This window comes from Alosa sapidissima, chromosome 3, assembly GCF_018492685.1.
Source record: "Alosa sapidissima isolate fAloSap1 chromosome 3, fAloSap1.pri, whole genome shotgun sequence".
NCBI lineage: Eukaryota > Metazoa > Chordata > Actinopteri > Clupeiformes > Clupeidae > Alosa > Alosa sapidissima.
In genome coordinates this window covers 24,477,249-24,501,927 of record NC_055959.1, presented here as the reverse complement: position 1 = coordinate 24,501,927, position 24,679 = coordinate 24,477,249, and the positions used below count along the sequence as shown (strand labels likewise).

At 40.7% G+C, this 24,679-nt stretch overlaps 1 protein-coding gene across 1 annotated transcript; it reads left to right on the top strand.

The window, feature by feature from the left end:
- The first annotated feature begins 20,156 nt into the window (after window positions 1-20,156).
- Window positions 20,157-24,658, top strand: slc25a19 (solute carrier family 25 member 19). The gene is made up of 7 exons (XM_042085519.1): window positions 20,157-20,360; window positions 20,814-20,975; window positions 21,553-21,708; window positions 21,933-22,103; window positions 22,271-22,448; window positions 22,619-22,749; window positions 22,992-24,658. The coding sequence occupies exons 2-7, from the start codon at window positions 20,844-20,846 to the stop codon at window positions 23,169-23,171; spliced, it is 948 nt and encodes a 315-aa protein (XP_041941453.1). The 5' UTR covers window positions 20,157-20,360; window positions 20,814-20,843; the 3' UTR covers window positions 23,172-24,658.
- The last annotated feature ends 21 nt before the right edge of the window (window positions 24,659-24,679 follow it).

The window sequence follows — 24,679 nt, the reverse complement described above, 5'->3', positions numbered from 1 at the left end:
CTTCTTTGATGGCAGTGCACAACAGCTGTGAGGCAATAAAAATCAAGCGGGTGACGCAGATGTCTACTGCTGTCCACATCCTGAGCAAGCACCCCGCAATGCACGCTACCATGTCGGAGGTCGTGTTCAGGCAATTCTGTTTGGCAAATGAACGGCGGGTTGCCTTCTTCGGAAAAGAAAAACAAAACAAACAAAAAAAAAAAAAACCTTTTTTCCTCCTCTACTGTATGTTTTAGGGAAGCTAGGCCTACTTAACTCCACATGCGACTGCACCCGTGCACTGTTCCAAACTCAAAGATTAAACTGTTCACTTGATTCAACTTTCATCCATTGTTTGCCCTCGTGATTTTTTATTGCCGATCCAATAGAAATTCTTCTAGCAGTATGAAGTCGTTTCAGAACCTGGTGGGCTGCTTGTGGGCCTAATTAATTATTAACGAAGCTGAGGATGTCAACAAGAGTTCATTAGCCGCTGGCCTCCTCTATCTATGAGCATCCTTGTAGTATGCTAAATCTATTGCTGTTTATGTATGCGGTGAAGCACAAGATTGTTTCAATGTTAGGGCTCTTGTAAAATGCAATGAATTTATAATATGTCAGTGATTCACAGGCCAAAATATGCAGGTGCATCTTGGCACTGCGTGGAGAATGGGAATGACCTTGGCTGCGTGCACAGGACAGAAAATTGAGATTGTGATCATTATTATTGTAGGCTATATAATAGACTACCTCCTTTATTCCTTGAATGGAAATTCAGTGTGTCTGTCAATATCAGGCGCAGTTTATTTTAGCAGATTATTAATTTAGAACTTGTAGCCTAGACTAAAATCACACTGTGCGTAAAAAGATGCTACTTGCAGTCCAATCAGCTTGAATGACACCACCCAAAATCACTACACAGCACCTAACCACGCACCTAACTGTCAGGATTTCAGGAAGGAGGACCCAAATGCACGACCAGTGAAGCAAGACTTAAATCAATCCAGATTTTACTCAGACACATACATAATCACTTAGTCTAGAAGAAACAGAAATCACAATCCGACAAAGCCAACACAGAACCCAAATACACAGAACAATTAAGTAGATAATCAGTGAAAACAGGTGAGCAAACAATTAATGAATTGACAGACAAAAGGGATCAGGTGAGAACAGAAAATGGAGGGAACAAGCAGAGACAGGAAGCAAAGACCAAATAAGGAGAGGGGTGGAGACAACACATGACGATAACAGAGCACATGGTCATACAAAACACACCAGAAATCAGGAGCAATACACAAAATGGCCAGCAGGGTGGCCAGTGGGCACAAGTCCTGGCTGAAATCACCTAACATAATGACAGTTTTTTTGTTAAACTTTTTTTTATTATTATTAGACTATCTTATATCGTAATATCCCACGTGAAAATGTGTGTGAATAGTTGGCCTCTGGAATTTTCAAAATTGTCTCGGGGAACCCAGCCTGAAACCAGCTTTTTTTTTAGAAATTCAACAGAGAATAATGGGTGTGAATTTGGACACATTTTGCGCCCCTCGGCCACATGGCCAGGTGGCGCCCCTGGTCATAGCTAATCGTCATAGCTGTAGCTTTTGAACGGGTATCCTTTTTCACTACATTTGGATAAGCTGCCTGATAGGCCTACGTGAAGAGAACAAGAAATTAAGAAACATCAGTGCAATGCCTTGGTAACGTTATAGGTTGGATTTTGTAGTTAGGCCTACTGCAAACACCCTCGTTTCTATGAAACTGGAAACAATTGAACCAGGAGACTTTGTCACAAGAAAAAACAGAACAGATGTCTCATAGCCCATTAGATAACGTTACTGTGGTTTAGCTTTGTATAGCAGTAATGTTATACCCAAATATTTGTTTACGGTTAGACGTTACACTGACACAGCCTAACTTAATACTCTGAATTCGTGGCCAACATCAAATACATAACTTTTTGATCACCAAGACAAATTTTCCACCACAACCACAAATAATTCCACTACTTTTTAATATAATCCGATAACTAATTCAATGCTGATTTATTGCTTAGCCTACTTACCACTTTAACACCATTGACTATAACTGTAACAGTTACACTTCAACTGTTTAAATTGTAGCCTAACGTTAACTGTAACAGGTCAACACAAGCAAAACATTGTGAGTTGTTATGGGAAAACACAGACACCAATTTTAGGAAAAAGGGCTGATGTTGACCGGTCTTCAGCTATTTTGGTACGATGTACACATATACAATACATTTGAGTCGTTATAGGCTCTGGCTTATTAAGGGGCATAATAGGAACAATGTTAAAAAAAATTATCAGGGAGGAAAAATCCGAGGGGGCACGTGCCCCCTTTACTTCAATGGGCATGACGCCTCTGTCCTCACCTAACTGGTAGAACACAGTAGGCTACTGAAACAGCTCAGCAGCAGAGTGGGCGCCCTCTAGTGGTCATCCCATTCCTCTGCGTCTATGAACTGACTGCTTCACTACGGCAGTAAAATTTACCCCTTTCTGTCACTACACTCAGCAAAGGACACGCCTCAGATCTGTCAGGGCATTGGTCTGGATGTAGCAGCACACACACACACACACACACATACACACAAATGGCAAGGCAATCAGAGGCACTGGTGCTATGCCCTCAGGAGATAAATGTTTAGAGGGCATCTTTCTGTCTCTCGTGTCCAGACTGTGGTACCCGTAGGTCTCTGACCTCCTCCTGTCCTGACACACACTCTCTCACACACACACAGTTCCTGGAGTGCCATACGAAGAGAAAGAGAGGAGAGGAAAGGAGAGCCAGTCACACACACACACACACATACACACAGTCAAAGCTCTTTTACCGCCCTAAACATGCATCTGCAAAATACCATAAACATGAACAGTCTGCTAAAAACCATAAACAAACATGCATGCTCTCTGAGTGTCCAGTCATTCATTCATCCTAGACACCTGCTCTCCTACAGAGAGAAAAATATGTGCACTGAGGTCGCCCTGTTTGTCCCTCTCTGTGCGCCGTAGGTTTCCACGCATCTCGACTCGTACCTCTGCCCTCACACCTCAGAGTGACCCCGGCTCAGCTGGTGGCCCGGATCTGGCCTGACACCGGTGGGATTCTGGCAGATCCAGATCCGGTTCACTCAGCCAGTACTGGGGGTTTGTTTGTTTGTTTGTTTTATGGACAGTCCCTACCTCGGGATTTTGGTAACCAACCCACACACACACACACACATAAATACAACACAGAAAAAAACACACACACACACACACAAATACACAAAACACATACACACAACACAAAAAAACACATATATACTGTATATATACATGGACTGTGGTCATTGTTGGAGAGAATCACCTACCGCTTGGAGATACACACATTGTGAAGCCCTTTATGAAAGACAGAAATCATTCTGACATCTTGTGTGTGTGTGTGTGTGTGTGCGTCTGTGTGTGTGTGTGTCATCCTTTTTCCACTGATTCTGATGGCATGTTCTTGTTTGTTCTCCTTCCTTTCATTTGTTTTCAGACTAAAATAATTCTCAAGCTGCAGATTGCATAAGCATCTACAGTACTATGCTATAAAATACAGACACGCTTGCTCTTAGGGTGTGAGGAGCACCTGTGTGTGTGTGTGTGTTGGTCAAATGTTCTTCTGTTCCACATCAGGGGGACAAAAAACAGCAGCACTTTGAACAGCAAAACAGCAGCACTTTAAGCTTCTCACTTCTACAGGAGCAGGGTGTGTGTGTGTGTTTGTGTGTGTGTGTGTGTTCTCCTCGTAAACGTGTTCAGTCTGCAGAACGCCCTCTCCTGTTCGTGACCCCAGCACCACAGGTTCTTCTTGGATAGGAGGTCTCTTAGTGGCTTGTCCTTTTCAGAAAGTGAACTTCCCAAGCTGATTCACCATTCCATTCCAGGAGGAAGCTCCTCAGCTCACTTATATTTGTTGGCTCTCATGTCTTGTACGGCTTTCGTTTAATCAGGATCAGGTTTCATCCCATGCCCTGATATGATGTGTCCTAAAAACGTCACCTCTCTTCTCCCGAACTTGCACTTTGACATGTTGAGCGTGACACCAGCCTTTTCTGCTCGCTCCAGGACTGCATGTACCCTAGCGTTGTGCTGCTCCTTAGTAGCTCCCCAGATGAGGATGTCGTCCACATGGCAGACCACTCCGTCCAAGCCTGCTGTGACTTCAGATGTCATCCTATTCTGGAAGTGCTCGGGGGCGGAGCTTATTCCGAAAGGTAGCCAGTTGAAGTGGTAACGCCCAAATGGCGTAATAAAGGTGGTATAGCGAGCTGATTCTTTAGACAGGGGTATCTGCCAAAAGCCCATGTTTGCGTCGAGCTTCGAGAAGTACTGTGCCCCTGTGAGCATGCTAGGGTGTGTTCAACTGATGGCAAAATGAACTTTTCCCAGCACACTGACTGGTTAAGGGGTGTCGTGTCCACATAGATTCAGACTTCATCTTTATTCTTTTTAGGAGCTACCACCATGCCACAACACCACTCTGTTGGTGCTTTGACATGGCTGATGACGCCAAGTTTTTCCATCCTTTCACACTCTGCTTCACCTTGCCCATGAGAGGCAATGGTACTCGCCGTGGCACTTTAAGAGAGAAAGGTTTGGCATCCGGCTTGAGCTTTATTGTGTGGACCAGCCCAAGTCCATTACAGAGTTTAGGATATGTCCTCCTCACTGTCTCTTGGTCTATAGCGTCGACTCTAGCTACCAGTTTAAGTCTCACTGAAGCTGGCCTGCTCAATAGACCCACGTGCAGATCTTTAACTATGTAGATTTTCTCTGTGGTGCTCCTCTCCTTGTATGTGAGCCTTTCAGTGGCTGACCCCAGGACCGTCAGTTTCACACCACCAGGGCCATAGTTGTTTCAAGGCTCCCTCTAGCTTTTCATCTCTGTGCATAACAGTTTTGTATACCTGCTTGGGTATGACTGTTACATCAGCACCAGTATCTATTTTAAAAGTTCTGCTTCTGCAATTTATATCAGCCATCCAAGGCTCTTCGCCAGAAGACACCTCCCCTAACAGTCCATCCATCCTCTGCAAGCTCATTCACTGTGTTGCCACAGTTGTGGCATTTAGTGCTTTTAGCTGGACACCGAACAGCAGGATGGGATGGTGTTTTCCCACATTAGTGACATGCTTTGTGTTCTGTTGCACTTTGTGCCGTTTTCTTAGCCTTGGGATTTCCCTGCGTCTGTCCTTTTGCTTTAAATTGCTTTGCGTTGTGAAGGAAATAATTTTATATGACCGTTTCTTGCCCCAGACTTGGTGGAGGCTTAGCCACATTTACATTTAGAGGGTATTCTCTTTCTTAATGCAGATGTAGGTGTGAAATGCTCCCCACTGGCTCCTACCATCTGTCAATCTCCTCTGTTCTGTCTTTGGGTTAAACAAAGACCTTATAGTTAACTTTAGCGGAATTATATGTTTGTGTCATTAACTATAAATGTATTCATGTTTGGTATTATTTTTATAGTCTCAGTACAAGGAGTACAATGAATTAAGTGTAAGAATGTTTAGAACATCCTGTATAACATTTCTACCTGAGGAGCCTTCCTAATATGTTAAATAGTAAGTGGGTGTGTGTAGGTGTGTCTGGGTGTGGCTGACGGAAACGGCGGGAAGAGAAAGCCAATCAGAGGACGTTGTACCTATGATCACCACGTGAACCACACCCTTGCAAATTGAACATAAAAGGCCACCCTCTTCCGGTAGTCTTTAGAAGAGAATATTGAGAATCTGGTGAAATCCATGATGGGCTGACACAAACATGTACTTTTCTCCCTTGAGGGGCACTGGCCCCTCATTGAAAAGAATAAAGCCTGGATCTTGACCTTTCATCGTCCTGATTGAGTCTTAAGAGAAATATGGTAGTAAAAAATATACTATCAGTTGTGTGGTTTTCCTCTGTTTTTCTGCACTGCATCTACAGCGGCTTTACTAGCAGCGCTCAACTCTCCCCTCAAGTCAGTCTGCTGCCACCTTACTTTCTCTGACCGCCGAGCCATGGTGATCGCTTCCGTGAGAGTGAGTTCCTGGTCGAGTTGCATTTTCTCTGACAGCGTTGAAAGTCCAACCACCAATCGGTCTCTCAAAAGTTAGTCATGCAATTCGCCATACCCACAGTGCATAAAGTGACGTGAGGAATGCATGCACTGTTTCTGTAGGCGGCCATCTGCCTACCCATTCACCTCACAAACTCTTCTGTCAACACATGAGAAATAATTTATCAGAATAAACAGCAGACCTTACCGAACACAAATGTGTAAAGCATTCCCCTGTACAGTTAGTCATTCCAGAGTAATCCGGTTTTGAATTTGCAGCACATTTATACATGGATCTCCAACTTTGGGCTTTAAGTTTCACAATGTGTTTAAATTGTTCAATAGATGATTTCATTACAGGTCAAATACAAAATAAATGTTACAAATATCGCCTAGATATCTGTAAATATTAAATTCAGAGGATATACAGCTGACTAAGAGTTTGTCAAAGTAGCCTTAATGCATGTAGGCTATGAGTGCTTAAATTGTTCAATACATGATTTCATAACAGGCCAATGTTAAATATTAGGCTAGGCTAGATACAGTACCCTCCATAATTATTGGCACCTTGGGTAAAGTTGACTAAAAACAGGTATAACAAATAATCTTTTGATGTACTCTCACAATAAAAACAATGAGAAAAATCCACTCTAGAAGGGAAGACAATTTATTCTGAGAAAAAGGAAAATCTCATAAAGAAATAAATATTTTTTAACGAAAACACGTTGCTCACAATTATTGGCACCCCTAGAAAAAATTATATCCAAAACCTAACAGAGGCATTTTCCTATTTAATTTCAACTTATTTAAGTTAATCAGAGTGTCTGTGAACTTTCAGAAGTTCATGACTTTCTTTTTCACTAAGGTATCAAAATAAAGTGACACAGACGCTAAATCCTCTAGTCATTTTTCAACATCAGAAAGACAAGAGAATACACTAAATTTAAATGAAAAAAAAAGTGTAAGTCAGGGAATGTCTATACAAACTAGGTACATTGTTGAAAATGCCTATATTTACAGTTAAAACAATGATTAAATGGTTCTAATCAATGATATTCTGTGATAAACATGCTTGGACAAAGACCTAAGGTTATCTTGCCCCCACGTACAGTATGGAGGATGATAAGATAAAAATTCCATAAGATCTTAAATCATTTGGATAGTTTAAAAGCTGACATATGTCTCCTACAAGAAACTCATCTCTCAGAATCAGACTACACCCGTATCAAATCAGGACAATTTAATCACATTTTCTCAGCTCATTACAATACAAAACAAAGGGGAGTTTGCATTCTGATTAACAAAAGAATCTCATTCATCCATAACACCACCATCACAGACCCAGAAGGACGTTTTGTCATCATAAACATCTCAATTCACAATACCCCTGTAACAATTGCTAATGTTTATGGCCCTAATACAGACAACCCAGTTTTCTTTCAGAACCTCTTCACCTCCATCTCAACTCTATCTGGCTGTCCCATCATAATCGCAGGCGACTTCAATACAGTGTTAGACCCCACAATTGACAGATCTGATCACTCTAAAAGCAAACGAATCTGGCAATCCACAAAAACAATAAAACAGTTCATGAGCGATTCTGGCCTTGGCGATTGTTGGCGGCTTCAGCACCCAGACTCCAAATGCTACTCTTTTTTCTCTCCGGTCCACCACTCCTATTCCCGTATTGATTATTTTCTAACCAGCAACTCTATAATGAAAAATATCTCTGATTCAACAATTCATCCCATAGTCATTAGCGATCATGCCCCAGTTACAATTAAATGGAACATAACTAACCAGCAGCAACCATCTAGCAAATAGCGTTTTAATACATCCCTCTTACAAGACCCAAATTTTATCAGCTTTGTTGGGAGAGAGTGGGCATTCTTTCTAGAAGTGAACGACTCCCCTGAATCATCTCCTTCCCTTCTGTGGGAAACAGGAAAAGCAGTACTCAGAGGAAGAATCATCTCATATTCAGTATACAAAAAAAAGAAGGAAAAAGAACAGGAAGTAGAACTCAACAATAAAATTAAACAGTTAGAAGAAACCAATGCAAGCAACCCAACTGAAGAAACACAGGCAAAACTTAGGAAACGTAAATTCAAACTCAATGAAACACTCAATAAACACACTCAATTTATGATTCACCGTCTAAGGCAGGAAAACTTCCACCATAGCAATAAATCAGGTAAATACTTAGCAAATCAAATTCAACGTAACAAAGAAAAATCAACAATCCCAGTCATAAAGAACTCAGCAGGGAAGCTAACCAGTTCACCTGAAGAAATAAATCATGTTTTTTACCAGTTTTACAATAAACTATATTCTTCAGAAATAACCCCCAACCAGGAATTTATAGACTCTTTCCTAAACAGCATCAAATTACCACAACTCAATGAGACCCAAATAAATAACCTGGAATCACCTATAACTCAACAAGAACTGTTTGATGCCCTGAAACAGATGCCCAATAATAAAGCACCAGGTCCGGATGGCTTCCCTGCTGTGTTCTACAAACAATTTTGGACCATCTTAGCTCCACTTTTCACCAGAATGATTAATGAATCAAAACAGAAAGGACGTCTTCCAACTAGTTCCACCACAGCCTCAATTTCACTGCTCCTCAAGCCCAATAAGGACCCAACATTGCCATCCAGCTACCGGCCAATCTCTCTCCTCAATGTGGACAATAAGATAATCGCAAAAATGCTAGCACACAGATTAGCAAAGGTCACCCCATCCATTATCCACCCAGACCAAACAGGCTTCATTAAAGGCAGAATTTCATCCACCAACACCCGCAGACTGTTTAATATAATGTATCACTCCACAAATGTTCAAGATAATACCATCATAGCAACTCTGGACGCAGAAAAAGCATTTGATAGGGTGAACTGGAATTTCCTGTTTTCCACCTTAGGGAGGTTTGGCTTCGGGGAGTCGTTCATTAACTGGATTAAACTTCTATACACCTCTCCTTCAGCCACAGTAATCACCAATGGACTAACATCACAAAGTTTCACTCTTCACCGGGGAACTAGACAGGGGTGCCCACTCTCCCCCTCACTATTTACAATCTTCATTGAACCCCTAGCAGCTGCCATCCGTCAGAACCCCCTCATCAAAGGTGTCCAGACTCCATATATGCATCACAAAATCAGCCTTTATGCCGACGACATTCTTCTCTTTCTTCAAGACCCCACAACATCAGTAAAAGAACCCATCAAACTAATTGACACATTCTCTAAAATTTCTGAATACTCAATCAATTGGAATAAATCTGCAATTCTCCCATTACATCCCAACAGCTGGGATGTGACAGCCAACTCTTCACCTATTCCACTCTGCACTAACTATATCACTTACTTAGGGATAAAAGTCTCCCCCAGGCTGTCAGACTTATTAAGCCTAAATTATTCCCCTCTACTCACTTCAATAGATGATGACCTTCAACGCTGGAAGAACCTCCCATTATCCATCATGGGCAGAATCTCAGTAATCAAAATGACAATACTGCCCAAAATAAACTATTTACTCTCTATGATTCCAACCCAGCCCACCCCACTCTGGTTTAAGTCTCTCGATTCATTAATCACTAAATTCTACTGGAAAGATAAGACCCCAAGGATCAAACTCACCACTCTCCAAAAACTAAAAGCACTGGGAGGACTAGAGGCCCCACACTTCCAGCACTATGCCCTGGCCAATCAGCTCCACTTCATTTACAAATGGCTACACCCCACCCCCTTTGTTCTAGGTCTTGTTAGACCTAGAACAAACAATCTGTAAAGAAATTAAAATCTCAGATCTCCCTTTCTGCAGCCAGTCAATCAAAAAACATCCATCCTTCAAAGCCCCAACAATTTCATCTACTCTGACAGCCTGGTGGAGATTCTACCACATCACTGATTCACCTATAGCACCATCAATTCGCACCCCGATTTGGAATAACCCAGATTTCACCGTCAATAAAAAAAACACTTAACTTTCACACATGGATGGGAAAGGGTATCACTCACCTTCAACACATTCTTCAAGACAATAATCTGGCCTCATTTTCCTGTTTGGTCCAGAAGCACAGCATCGAGAGTAAACACTTCTTACAATACCTGCAAATTAGATCATCTATCCTAGGAATAATTAACATCCAGACAGCTAACCTTGACATTCCCCCACCAATCTCAGAGCTGCTTAATATTCCCTCTCCCAAAAAAATACTCTCCCAAATTTACAAAATTATATCTCGTTCAGAAAAAACAATTGGCCTGCCATATCACAAATGGGAATCAGACTTATCAATTACTCCCGGTGCCGACTTCTGGTCCAAAATGTGCAAAAACATCTATCTCATGACAAAGAATAGTAATCTACAACTAATACAATACAAGGTTCTTCACAGATTTCACTTCACTGCACATAAATTGGCTAAAATGGGGTTTGGTTCGGATCTATGCTCTCACTGCACACAAAATAACCCAGACACATACATCCATGCGGTTTGGCATTGCACTCCAATCAACCACTTCTGGGTGAGTGTCACAAAATCTCTCTCTTCCATCTTTGGCTGTCACATCCCAGCATCCCCTTCCTTGCATTGGTGATACATCCAGTCAATTTAAGCAACTCTTGCAATAAAACACTGCTGGCAGCGCTGACTATCGCCAAGAAAACAATCCTCATAAACTGGAAATCTAGGAACAATGTTCACATCACTCATTGGAAAAACTTGTTAACAGACTATATATCATTAGAAAACCTATCAACTACAAACGTAATCAATACTCAGAATACAACCTCTCCTTGGTATCCCTTTATCACCTACCTACAGTCCTGACCCTCTTTGCCTAAGATCCATCTCCACACCAACACACTTCATCAACAGATACACATATCCTCGAACACTGGGCAGGGGATGGTAGCTGGAACTATTATTATTATTATTATTATTATTATTATTATTATTATTATTAATAGCAAATAAATAGCATCCCCTTCTTCCCCTCCCCCTTTTATTTACATCTTGTGATGTCATGAGAGGCTGCGTTCTGGAGGGGCGCTACATTCCCGAGATGGCTGCAGTCACGGACAGCTTTGGCTCCATCTGCTGGTGGAGTTGGAAACTCCACCCCTCAAACACACGATATCCCAACACACCTGAGACCGATCAGGGCCTGATGAGCTCCAAGTTGTGCTCTCAGAGGAACTACAGACCGTCGAAGTGGCACTTTCCACGTGAAGTACTGGAAGACTGGAATACTTACCTGAAGACTGGAATACTTACCGCCGGATTGGCCACGGGCTGCGGCGCTGACTAAAGTAAGGCTGAAGACCGCTTTCCAAAGAAGATATTTACCTGAGGGAATGGGACTATGATTTCACGTTTGAAGAGACATTGTTTAAGTTTTGACTGTTGAAAGATCAACCGTATCCTTAGTTACCCTTTTGAACTTGGCATACCTTTTTGTTAATTCCCAAGAACTTTATTAAAAACCTTCCTTGTATTATACCATTGTGTCCTTGCACTGCTGAACTGTCCCGCTGAGAGCCGTGTAGCCTCTCATGATATCACAATCTCTGATAACTTTTCTAATTTCACTCTCTCTGCCTCTCTCATCGTTATTATGCCGGGGCCCCATTGGATGGCTTGGGAGACTCGGTCCTGGCGGGTCGCTGTGTGGGTTTGGCATTGGTTGGGTCCTGTGGGTTATCTATTGGCCCTGGGCCCCCGTTGTGCACCCTCCTCATACGCTCATGCACATGCCTTGTTCTGGAAGCACACAGCACGCTTACTCTCTTTTAATTGCACTACATATTAGGTGACATTCATAAAACATAAACAAAACCACAAAACAGGCTAGGGTAAGGGTGGAGTGCAGGTAGATACCTCATCAGGTGTCTATCTGCATGCCTCACTTATTTTAATGCACACATGCATACATCTTACACAGGGTAAGTGTGGTGTGCATGGGGAAATCCTGACAGATATTCACCATGCATGCCCACTTCTTTTAATGCTACACACTAGATAGAGCTCTCAACCTAGCCATTCACATACATATTTAGGTCAAGAGTGGCGTGTTGGATGGAGGTCTGGGGGCGAGGTGTGGTTGGTCGTGGTAGTGGGGGACGTGTGCATATGATGGGGGCCTGGGGGGGTGGGTGGCACACAGGTCCTCCTCTCTGTCAGCTCATCGCCATAACTGCCGGGGCTGGGTGGAACTGTGGCCATTAATGGGTGCCCAGGTTGTCAATCAGTCAGGCAATCAGTTATTCTTATTATTACACTCATCTTTAACAGAATAATTACAACTCCTCTCCTCTGAAACCCTCCCTCTCTGTGTTCCAGCTTCTCTCCTCCTGGCCCAACAGCAAGCCAACCTTACACATATGCACACACACACACACACACACACACACACTCACACACATACATCCTCACACACTCACTACCCCTTACCCCCCCACCCACACCCCCATCCCAACACCACCTCATTCACACTCTAGCTAGCTAGCTAGCTAGCATCCGCACCCCCCCAGCCCCCCTTCTTGTCATTCCGGTCATCAATTTCATCCCTGATAATCATATCTGTAATCATCCTGGACGCAAATCATCCTTAGCCTTTCTGTTATTAATGTTATGTGTGTTAATAAGCCATGTCACTGTGATGTCTTGTTAAGTTACAGTATGTGTTTGTGTAATGTACATCTGTTTGTCCGATGTAGTATTCTTGTGCATGTCGTTGTAGTGTTGCATTTTCTGTAATGTCAATGGTGTTTGCAATAAAAAAATAAATAAATAAATAAAAATCCATAAGAACCACTATTGGAGAGTTACAAGTACCAGTCACCAAGTACCCCCAAAAAAGAATGACTAGACTGAAAAGAAATCTGCCAATCTCTGACAAGACACTAAAAGTTGGTCATGATTGGACCAACTTTTCCAATCAACCAAAACAATCGTTCAGATCAAAACAAATATGGTTTACTGAACACAAAATCAAGCTTCGGCCATTGCCATCTCCACAGCACTATTGTAAAGCAGAAGAGCCTGATCAGCTGGAGACTTCGCTCACTGCCTTGCACAACAGACAGACTGAGGAAGTCATTTGTCCCCAGGGCCATTGAACTGTTCAATGCTTCACTTAAGGGAAGAGGAGAGATAGACTTCTCCGCATAGTCTGTCTGCCTCTCCACCCTCTCCATGTTTGGGTACTGTCTGTCCACTAGCCACTTTTTACCACTGACTTACTGCATCACTGTTTGCGTGCTATATTAGCACATATGCAGTGTTTCCCATACATTGACTTATTTGTGGCAGCCCACCACAATATCAACATTGACCACCACACAATGATTTTCCTGGTTGTACTAAATTGTGCTTAAATCTGGTTAGAATCATAACCGTGCTGCACTAATTTGTTAAAAACTGTTGCATTTGAGTTAATTCTGCAAACCTACCACCACAAATAGAATTCAATTCTGTGGGAAACACTGCATATGCATAACCCCTCCCTCTATCCCTCAGCCGGATTGTGGCCACACTTATACCTTTTCTTAATATAGTTATATATATATTAAGGCTGTCAATCGATTAAAAAAATGTAATCTAATTAATTACATACTCTGTGATTAATTAATCTAATATATAATTTTTGCTGTGAAAGTATTTTAAATATTTAAATTCAAATGAATCATTGAATAATCAGCATTAGTGACATTTAAGTTCAAAAACTCTTTTATTATTATTTTCACTGTTCAAATAATGGCCATAATAATCTACGATATAACCTTATATGCTGAGGAAATAAATTCAAAAGTGCTTCAGGAAGAAGTTTTTTTTTTTCACATACAATGCATTTCAGGCCACATATAAAACCTAGGGGACACAATGAAAATCAACACTTCCCTCAATGTCAACACTATTTCTTTAAGCAGTACATTTTCTTTTCTCTCCTTTATTTTACAGTCTGGTTACTGACTAGAACGGCTTAGGGTCAAAGGTCATACGGAATCGATTAATCTGCGCTATTTTTTTTAATCAGTTATTTTTTCTCAAATTAATTAATCGAAATGAATCTGTTATTTTGACATTTGACAGCCCTAATATATATATATATATAATATATAGTTTTTCTATAGTTGTTTTTTTTTATTATATTATATTACCTTGCCTACTCTCTTATATGTCCATATGTATTTTATGCTGGTCTATAGACTTTATTCTTGCACTGTTGCACTGTTGGACTTTTGCACCATCACCATGACACTCACTCACACACTCACACAGAGCACCTTACCTTACTATGCACAGTGAATCACAGGCTCAGTCCCTGCCTCAGTCATTGCAAGTGCCTCCTGATTAATCACCCACTATGTGGATACTGTTTTTAGACTGATTTAGATTTTGTGTTATTTGGTATAATTTGTATTTTAGTATATTCTTTATCTTCTACTGTCCTTATTGCTTAGCTGTGTTTTTTTATATTATTTACTTTGAATTACTTTTTTCTGCTGTTAGTGAATGTGTGTGTGATGTCTGTATGCTACTGAGACCTTGAATTTCCCCTTGGGGATCAATACAGTATCTATCTATCTATCTATCTATCTATCTATCTATCTAAGTCCCCTGATCTAAACTCCATAGAGAAATAGTGGGGTGAGTCAAAGAGGAGAATGCACAAGTGTGGACCTAGGAATCTGGACGATCTGGAAAGACCAACGATCTTAAATCTTTTGCTTTGTATTCTCCAACTGTATTGGGTGTTATAGGTGAATATTACAAACTGTTTTATTGGCAAAGGGAGGCTTGAGAAGGTATTATAAGCAGGGGTGCCAATAATTGTGAGCAACGGGTTTTTGTTAAAAATATTTATTTCTTTATGAGATTTTCCTTTTTCTCAAAATAAATTTGCTTCCCTTCAAGGTTGGATTTTTCCTATTTTTTTTTTCATTGTGAGATTACAATAAATCACCAACAGATTTTTTTATATCAACATTAAGCAGAGGTGCCAATAATTCTGGAGGGTACTGTATCTATATTAAAATCAGATGATATACAGTTCTATGTAATATGTCATGTCATGTTTTTGTAATGTTTCATACAGTGATGCAGGTCTACTGTTGTGAATAGGCTATATACAACTTTGATCATTTTTATGTAGCCTACTGTATAGTTAACTTTGGCCTTTGGCCTTGGCGTGTGGCCTTTGCGCCCCCTGCCAAATATGCCCAACTGAAGGCAAAGTGGCCTTTCCCCCAAGCCTGAGCCTAACCTAAGATAAACTATGCATAGCGTGTAACATTGTATTATATGTATTAGCAGTGGATAAAAAAAAAGTTAAATTGAAGTTGCAAAACTCATAGCTAATGTCAACAACAACCCACAACCTCCTTTACATTGAGGATGGATTGATAAGCCTAGTGTAATGAAACACTTTTAACATCAGATGTATATAATTTTAACACCACAAGGGGAGGTTATAGCCTATGCTATGCAGGTTTTCATATATTACTCATATTTTGTATTTTATATCTGATCCCGTTGCATGTATTCTGTTACTTCTCAACACTGAACAAACTAGACTACACCACTGCATACATACATACATACATACATACAACAACATACATTCATTTAAATTTTAATTTCAATTTAATTGTACTTATAGAGCGCCAAAACATTACACATGTCTCATGGCGCTTTACAGAGTGTTAGACAATCAGAGAAAAGAAAAGAAAAGAAAAGAAGGCCCATGGGTGACAGGGGGGAGGAAAATCTCCCTAGAATTGGAGATACATATAGGAAGAAACCTCGAGCAGATCCACGACTCAAGGGCCTGACCCATCTAGGGTCAGATACAGGACAGTAAGGTCTGTATACATGACAAATGCATATGTTAGTCAGGTGTAGAGAATAGGACATGGTGTTTAAAGCCACCTGAGGTGAAAGTTACAAGAGGTGGGATGATTACATATCCGGTATGATAATGCATTAATCCTAATTTAGTGTCAGAAATTCAAATAGTCCAGCGTAGGAAATAGAATTGTCCAGGGGAATAGGAGTTGTCAAAGGGCATGTGGTGGGTCGGCAGTACGGGCCAGGAATCCGGGCAGAGTTGTCGTAGGCAGGTGGTGGGTCTCTAGGCTGTACGGGCCAGGAATCCAGGTAGGGGGACAGTAATAGGCGATGATAGGGCAGTCATAGGGATGGGACTTCAGGTGAGATGAGTGAGAAGAGGGCCAAGCACACGGATGGCTGATGACTGGTGATGATACACCTCACAAGTGAGGTAAGGGGGAAGAAAGAGAGATGTAGAGTGGGTTAGTATTACTGAAAACTCAAAATGGTTAATGTCAATAAGTAATCTATTATATATTGTTACAGTATACCATAGTGAGAATAGGCAAGAGAGGGAGAGTTGAGAGAGAGAGAGGGAGGGGGGGTTGTATTGGGTGGCACATGAAAAGTCCATGACAGCACTATGCTATAGCAGCATAACTAAGGCATGGTGAGGGGTAGGTGACACCAGCGCAGGTATGGTCACTGTGACCACCAGCGCACACATTACTGGGGTGCCAGTCACACAAGGACTCAGCAGGGTGGTCCATTCCAAAAATCTCTGAGGTGGGTGAAGTTCCACACCGCACCATACCTAACTATGGGAGGCAGTAAAGAGGTATGTTTTAAGTCTGGACTTAAAAATAGGGAGGGTGTCTGCTAGTCGAATTGAGGAAGGGAGATTATTCCAGAGAAGGGGTGCGCGATAGCTGAAAGCTCTGCCTTCTACTGTAGTTTTTGATATTCTTGGAATTACAAGAAGGCCAGTGTTCTGTGATCGTAACGGTCTGGGTGGGTTATATGGGACTAGGAGATCTTTAATATATTCTGGTGCCTGGCTTTGTATGTTAGAAGTAATATTTTGCAGTCAATGCGACTTTTAACAGATAGATAGATAGATAGATAGATAGATAGATAGATAGATAGATAGATACTTTATTGATCCTCAAGGGGAAATTCAAGGGTCTCAGTAGCATACAGACATAACACACAACATGCACTTACAGCAGAAATGGTAAACATAAGTATAAGTATAAACATATAACTAAACTCCACTGTACAATAAAGACAGTAGAAGATAAGACAGATAAGAAAACTAACAAAACGAAATACTAAATACACTATATAAGTTAAATTAAGAAAGTCCAATGTGCTTGAGGGAGATCAAGCATAAGACGCTTGTAGTGACAGGGCCGGGACTGGTGAGGTGCTAAAGGGAGTGAGTGTCATGGTGAAGGTGCAAACGGTAGTCCAACCATGTGTGCCTGGCAAGGTGCTCAAGAGAGTGAGTGTCATGGTGAAGGTAAATTAAAACAGGCAGCCAGTGTAGGAATGCCAGGATAGGGGAAATATGTTCATATTTTTTAGTTCTAGTGAGTGTGCGAGCAGCTGCATTTTGTATAAGCTGTAAGCTCTTTAGACAGGTGTTATTGCAGCCAGCATATAGAGCATTGCAATAATCAATCCTTGAGGTGACAAAAGCATGTATTAATTTCTCAGCGTCTGGTAAGGACTTCCTTATCTTTGAAATGTTCCTTAAATGGTAAAATGAAGTTTTGGTAATCTGTTTTATGTGATTATTTAGTGATAGGTCTTGGTCAATTATAACTCCTAGATTTTTAACACTTGTGGATGAGGATAGTCGAAGATCAGTAAATGTAGCCTGTGATGAGGATAGGATATCTCTCATCTTTTTAAGACCTAAAACCATGACTTCTGTTTTATTGGATTTCAAAAGCAGGAAATTATTTGTCATCCATGTCTTTATGTCTCTTGTCAAGTTTGGCTAACTGAGTTAATTCGTCATTCGTCATAATTCATTCATTCGGAAGGTTTACTGTACACATATGAATATACATTAGGGATGTATTGATGCACCGTGAATTGGCTAAAATTCAATACAAATGTATTGGCAATAATAGTAAAATTGGAGTCAGATTGATTGGGCAAAAGATTATTCTAATTTAAAACAACCTTATCAGGGCGCCAGTTAACACAGAATACACATTACCTGGGACACTGAGGTAACAACCAGTTCAGACATTGTGTTTCTATCAGTTTATATAAATAAAGGAATATTATTCAGTCATGATGCCGGCAGCTTATTCTGTTAAAAAAATATATCATGAGAAAATCGTGAATCACAACTTAATCATTATTATGGTAATGATGATATCAACATGCCCAAAATGCATGTCTGTGTCACCATCTGGCAACTGACAGAATGACAAAATGAAACAATCAGTTCCACCCACAGACACCAATGTTGGTAAGCTTGTGGGACTCTAGCCCTGCAAAGCCACATGCGTTGCTGTGTATATAACCTTGCGTATATGACGCAGTCCGCAAGTACTATGATTGGTCAACTCGCCCTGTGTCTTGATATATATATTGATATATTATACTGTGGTGAGAAGCAACATGCCACATGTTCACTGACATAAGCTTTGCAGATAAACTCAGACATATTTGGATTATAATGATGGGGTTATTCGTTTGTAAAGTGACTATTTGACAGTAACGTTTTGAAATCAGCTCTTCCCAGACAAGCAGTACTTTGTGGGCAGTTGTGGGAAAGTTTGCTTGCTAACATAGGTTGGCTGGCAAACACCTCTCAAATAACCTCAGACTTATTTTCTTATTTCATTGGTAGGCTACTGTGTCTTTGCCAAACAAATAAGATTAATATTTCAGCACAGCAGTCTACAGAGTTTGCCCATCTAACTACCGTTTCGGTGGTGAGTGACGGAGATACAGGGGATGCACAACTTCAAAAGGTTCACGCCAGCGTCGAGGCAACGGTGTAGTCATTGCGTGGAGTCGACGCAGAAGCATGATACAGCATTAAGGCAAACATGAGGGGGGGATCATGCCGCCCCTTCCCCACCATCCCACTTCCAGTAGCATGAAAACAGTTTTTTTAGGATCACTTCTCAACCATTGCACGGTAGATTACAAAACGTTTGTAGTAAATGAGTCACTTCCAGATGCATCATCGTAGCCTATGTAATTGTGGTGTAGTGCCACCTACTGAATGCCATCAGAGTAAAATGTAACGTAGCAGGAAGTAAGTGCTTCCAATGTATAAACCAGAAAAAAATAACTCACACATCAGATATGTGCATTTGACACCCACAAACCACATGTGGGTGCATTGTTGGATTCCGAAATGTCACGGGTTGTGGACTGCAGGTTCTCGGGCCAACCATTGCCGCTTGCGGCTATATATATATTTATTTTTTTTTTACTTTCGGGTAGTTCTATGGGGATGATGATGAACAGTAAAGTTAGATTTAGACGGACAAATTGGGTTTACCCCAAAGTTGACCATTGTGGCTTCCTCAGTTGACATTTTATGTTCTTTGTTTCCAACTTCAGACATGTCCTGAGGGGGTGGTGAAAGAGAAAAGTTGGCTTGAACTCTTTTAAGTTGGATACATGTAGAATATTTGCAACAAAAACAAAAAATGGGTTTGCACTTCATGCTGTCCTTCCAAGAGGGTAATTAAATTGTTTTACAACAACAACATATAATATTAGAAATCTAAATATGAAACTACCTCAGTGTACATGAAAAATGTTTTTGTTAAGAGAGGATAAAAAGTGGTACACATGAAACAGTAGTATTTTCAGCCATTTTCTAGGTGGTGTCTATTTATAACTGAAAAGGCATATCTCAGCAACAAAATAAGATATCAGGCCAAAAATGTTGAAATGTTCATAGTCATAAGACATTGAGGACTGTTTAGATGAGCAAAAATCTGAGACCATGATGTCGAATCCAATGTTTTTGTATTGAATTGACATGGAATAACCACAGAAAATTATTTAATTGTACTGATCAGTTTGTGCAACAGAATTAGGCTATTAACTAATAAAAAATGCTGTGGTATGACGTACAGTAGTAAACAGACATAGATATACAACAAAGGCCTTAACCTTAAATGGCCATGTCTTTTATTCTATAAAAAACTCTTATTTTGACAGCTGTTGTCAGAACGGAAATTGCGCAGACCGGCTCGTATGGTCCATGCCCCTTTATTTTATGCAGTTGATTTGTCAGTTTGTATTGAACACATTATACATTATGTAGCTAGTGAAGTGAAGGTGACAGACAACAGTGAAATGAATGGACGTTTATAAATACCTGTCTAGTCGACTTGGATCACATCTACTTGTAGTTTAATCATTTGAGTCCTCTGTGTCACCTTCCCCGTGGTGCATGGTAAGCAGATCTATCTTGCAAAGCAAACCAAAGCGAAAGTAGTTTGACAAAATGTAGTTTAAAACAAAAATGTGAAAGTGGGTGTGACATTTCTCAAGAAACAAAGGCGTTTTTCCCGATGAGCAGGGTAGGAAAATAGTTTAAGTAATTTGCGAACAAACTTTAAATAATGTAGCTTATTTAAATAATGTAGCATGTTAAGGAAATGCAGCTGGCAGAGGTAACTTAGAGGACTGTCGTCCGTTTGTTCAACGGTAATGGGTACATTAGCTTCATTCCAAACTGTTTAATTTTACGTAACCTTGTAATGTAGGCCTGTCTATTTTATGATTTTACGGTAATGCAATGCAGTGGGATAAATGCAACCGAGCTAACAGCAACTCAAATGCAGTGATGTATCGTCGCGAGTGGTATAAAGTATTATTGTGTAATTTAATTTGTGATGTCTCCTAGTGCTGATATTGCGTGAGAGCCAGTCAAGGGATGGTGGGCTATGACCCACGCTCCAGCAATGTCGTGCTTGGCCCGGAGGAGGCAGCTTTGGCTGGATCCGCGGCTGGCATGGTGACCCGTGCCCTCATCAGCCCCTTGGACGTCATCAAAATTAGATTCCAGGTAAAAATCCAAAACTGCGTTGTTTGGCATGGAACTATGAAAACTGAACGGGCGTTGCCTCTGTATTGCGAGCCAGTGTTTTCCACCTCAAACTGCAGAACAGAACAGGCCAAGAGGATGATGCATGGCATGACTTTTTGAGTAATGTTGCTAGCAATCACATGACTGATTTCTATTGTTGTGATTGGATGGCTTCTACTGAAGTTGTCCATATTAAAATGTGTTACCTAATATCTGCAGTAAAGTGGTCATATTACATGGCTTGGCTGTATTTCTCAAAAAGTTGACCTGTAAATCATAACCTTTACACTGTCTTACAGTAAGAATAGCCCATCCTTGAAGGACTTTATTTAAGCTGTAGTATTTTGGATATTGTGCTGAAACACTTACACTAATATTGATCTACAAGTTCTGTTCCTATTCTGATGCTCATTCTGATGATGATGATGATGATGATTATAAGAGTGATTTATAGGTTGATGTAGATCATTTTGTTGATCATGATGGAAGTTGCTCAGACAGCTGTCCAAGTGTGATGCAACTCGTGTCTCTTTTTGCTTGTTGTTCCTGAGTACAGCTGCAGATCGAACAGGTGTCCTCCCGGCGGCCACAGGGCAAGTACTGGGGCCTGCTGCAGGCCAGCCGCTGCATCTACACTGAGGAGGGCCTGCCTGCATTCTGGAAGGGCCATGTTCCCGCCCAACTCCTCTCCATCTGTTTCGGAGCAGTGCAGGTATGGCAGCATCAAGCTGCATCATCACAGATGCCATCTTGCTCCCCTCCCATTAAAACACAGGACAGAAGCTGTTCAAAATAATCTGGATACGAATGCCAGTCATGCTGGAAGCTAAAATGTGCAAGCTTCAGACCACTTTCTCTTTCATGAGCCAATATACTGTAAATTGTGATCATGTGGTTGTTATGACGTTATTTTAACTGAGTGTTGTCCACAAACAGTTTGCCACATTTGAGATCCTCACGGAGATTGTGCACAAGAATACACCGTACAGTTGCCAGACCCCCGGGGTGCATTTTGTGTGCGGGGGGCTAGCAGCATGCTCGGCCACTGTCGCCTGCCAGCCATTGGACACTCTGCGCACCCGCTTTGCTGCCCAAGGAGAGCCTAAAGTGAGAACGTAGACCACTGAGAAGGAGAATTCCTGACAAATTCAATATCCTTAGAAGATAAAACTAAAACTTCAGTATCCTTTGAACATAAAATGCTTATTGCATAAATCAGTCTGTTACTTTTGAATAACCTGTTTTTTTTTAATTTAAAATATATTTGCTTGCAGATATATCAAAGCCTTAGACATGCTGTATTCACCATGTACCAGACAGAGGGGTTGTTTACATTCTACCGTGGCCTGTTCCCAACACTAGTGGCTGTGTTCCCCTATGCTGGCCTGCAGTTCTTCTGCTATAATGTGCTGAAGAGTCTCACTGAACCTCAGAACTCAGAGTCTTCGAAAGGTTTGTGTCCTGTTGACCTTTGTGACCTCGTGGAACACTCTGGCAAATTTAACCAGTATCATGCCTTTTCAGATTTCAGGTGTGATTTGTGTCATCAAACACTCATTTGTACATGGATGTGTAATAAAAATTCTAATTCTTACAAGTATTCTCTCAATTTCCCACTCTAGGTGGCATCCAGAGCCTATTATGTGGTAGTTTGTCTGGGGTCATCAGTAAAACAATGACGTATCCTTTTGACCTCTTCAAGAAGAGACTGCAGGTGGCAGGGTTTGAGGAGGCCAGGAAACATTTTGGGCAGGTGAGCTGAACTCTGAAGGACTTGCTGCTCTGTGTGCACCTGTCAGTTTCTATGTTATATTACAGAATCAGAATATATGCTGAGGCTGTGTAAATATTTTTGATATTGAATTATTATATTATTCATTACTATCATTCATCTATTTTTGGTATTAGTAAATTTAATCAAGGCTGTGTATAAAATGTCAAACTTTTCTATCTGAATAATATATGGTCCTATTATTTACCACTTCCCTGATGCAGGTGCGGTCATACCATGGTTTTCTGGACTGTGTAGTGTGCATAGCCAAAGAAGAGGGAGTTAGGGGCTTCTACAAGGGACTGTACCCTAGTCTGGTGAAGGCAGCCGTCTCAACAGGCCTCACCTTCTTCTCTTATGAAGTCTTTGTCGGTCTCCTGATCAGTCTGAAGGGGAACCACTGAGACTGGAGGACTGTCGAGGTTAAAGAACCTTTTGTACCTCTCAATGGGGTGGGTGGGTGTAAGGGGCACAGGGTCACAGAACCACGCACACTGGGAAAGTGCCATGGGGTAGATACTGACTACTCTGGCATTGCACTAAAGGGATACAGGTTATCAGTACACCTGTTGTATCAATGCAGCAAGGTGCATCTACATGTAGATATTACAGGATTACTTCAGTCACGTGTGTATTGAATATCTTATCAGTCTAAATTAATCTGGATTTGGTGATGCATCTCGATTTGACAACCAAATGTATTTGTTTTACTCATATTCTTTTGGATATTATTTGGATATAGTTTTGTATAGAAAAGTACAAAACAATACACTGTACATTTTGTCATGACCAGGAAAAGAATGTTAATATTATTAATGCATTGAATGGCAAGAAACTGAGATTTTATCATTTGCTGAAATTTGGAGGTTTTCTATGAGTATAACTACCCCTTCTCAAGTGTCCTTGTTTGAAGTGGTGTCAGAACATTCTGAATATTTTGCAAGCAACAACATTGTTATTTTTTAGCCCTTCATCTATGTTTGAACTAGTTAACTTGACTTTTTTGACTGTGAACTTTCACAGACTGCGCTTTCTCTTTTTCCACAAGATAGTGCCATCTGTTCGGTGCATTGTTTTCGTATGTGACACAACAAAAGCATAAACAGTTGTAGTCTTTAGAGTCGATTGGTGACGGATCATTGACCACTGAACAGTCTGGCGCTTCAGTGGTACGTCAAAAGTGTCCAGTACCTAGAGCTCCCCCTTGTGGCACTTACTAGTTATACATATACTGTAGGATACCAGTGCTCACTACTGTAGAATGACAAGTGCAAGCAAACTTTTAATATAAAATATCGAAGCAAACTTCTATATAGTATTGCACCAGAAACCAGTCACTCCATTAGATGTTTGGTTGATTCGGATTGATTCTGACAACTGACATTGCATAGTTATGATGAGTAAAAAACTGGCTTTAAGGTGTCTTACTTTTGACAGAGGAAATATCTCAATTGAATCGGGTGTGTTTTTTCCTGGTGTTATTTAAGACATTTGAAAGAGAAACAACAGCTTTACTACAGCAGCTTAGTAATTCTGTTGCAGTGGTAACATGAGAGGTGTGTTTTACAGGGTTTTTTTTTTTACCTGTTGTCACAAATATGTATCCAAAGCTGTTATGATAAACACATTTGCATTTGTTTGTCATATATAGGCAAAGTTGCTTCATCCCATATGTCATACCAGTCTTTATTTGTGTTTTTTTCTTTTGTCTACATTTTTGCTGTTGTGTAATAACATATTTATATGTATGTTTTAACATGCACACACATCCATTTTACTGTATTAAAGCATTTGTAATATGTATCATGTCATATACCTAGAATACCTAGGTATTCTATACCTAGAATGTAACAGGACATATTTTGCTATTAAAGATATTTCAAAAACAATATTTACCTGTCTTATTAGAATA

Bases quoted from the DNA above. Each gene is read 5' to 3' on its own strand.
- slc25a19 (XM_042085519.1), top strand. From the start codon at position 20,844: ATGGTGGGCTATGACCCACGCTCCAGCAATGTCGTGCTTGGCCCGGAG. The intron at 21,709-21,932 runs GTATGGCAGCAT...GTCCACAAACAG, and splicing joins TCTGTTTCGGAGCAGTGCAG to TTTGCCACATTTGAGATCCT. The intron at 22,104-22,270 runs GTGAGAACGTAG...ATTTGCTTGCAG, and splicing joins CTGCCCAAGGAGAGCCTAAA to ATATATCAAAGCCTTAGACA.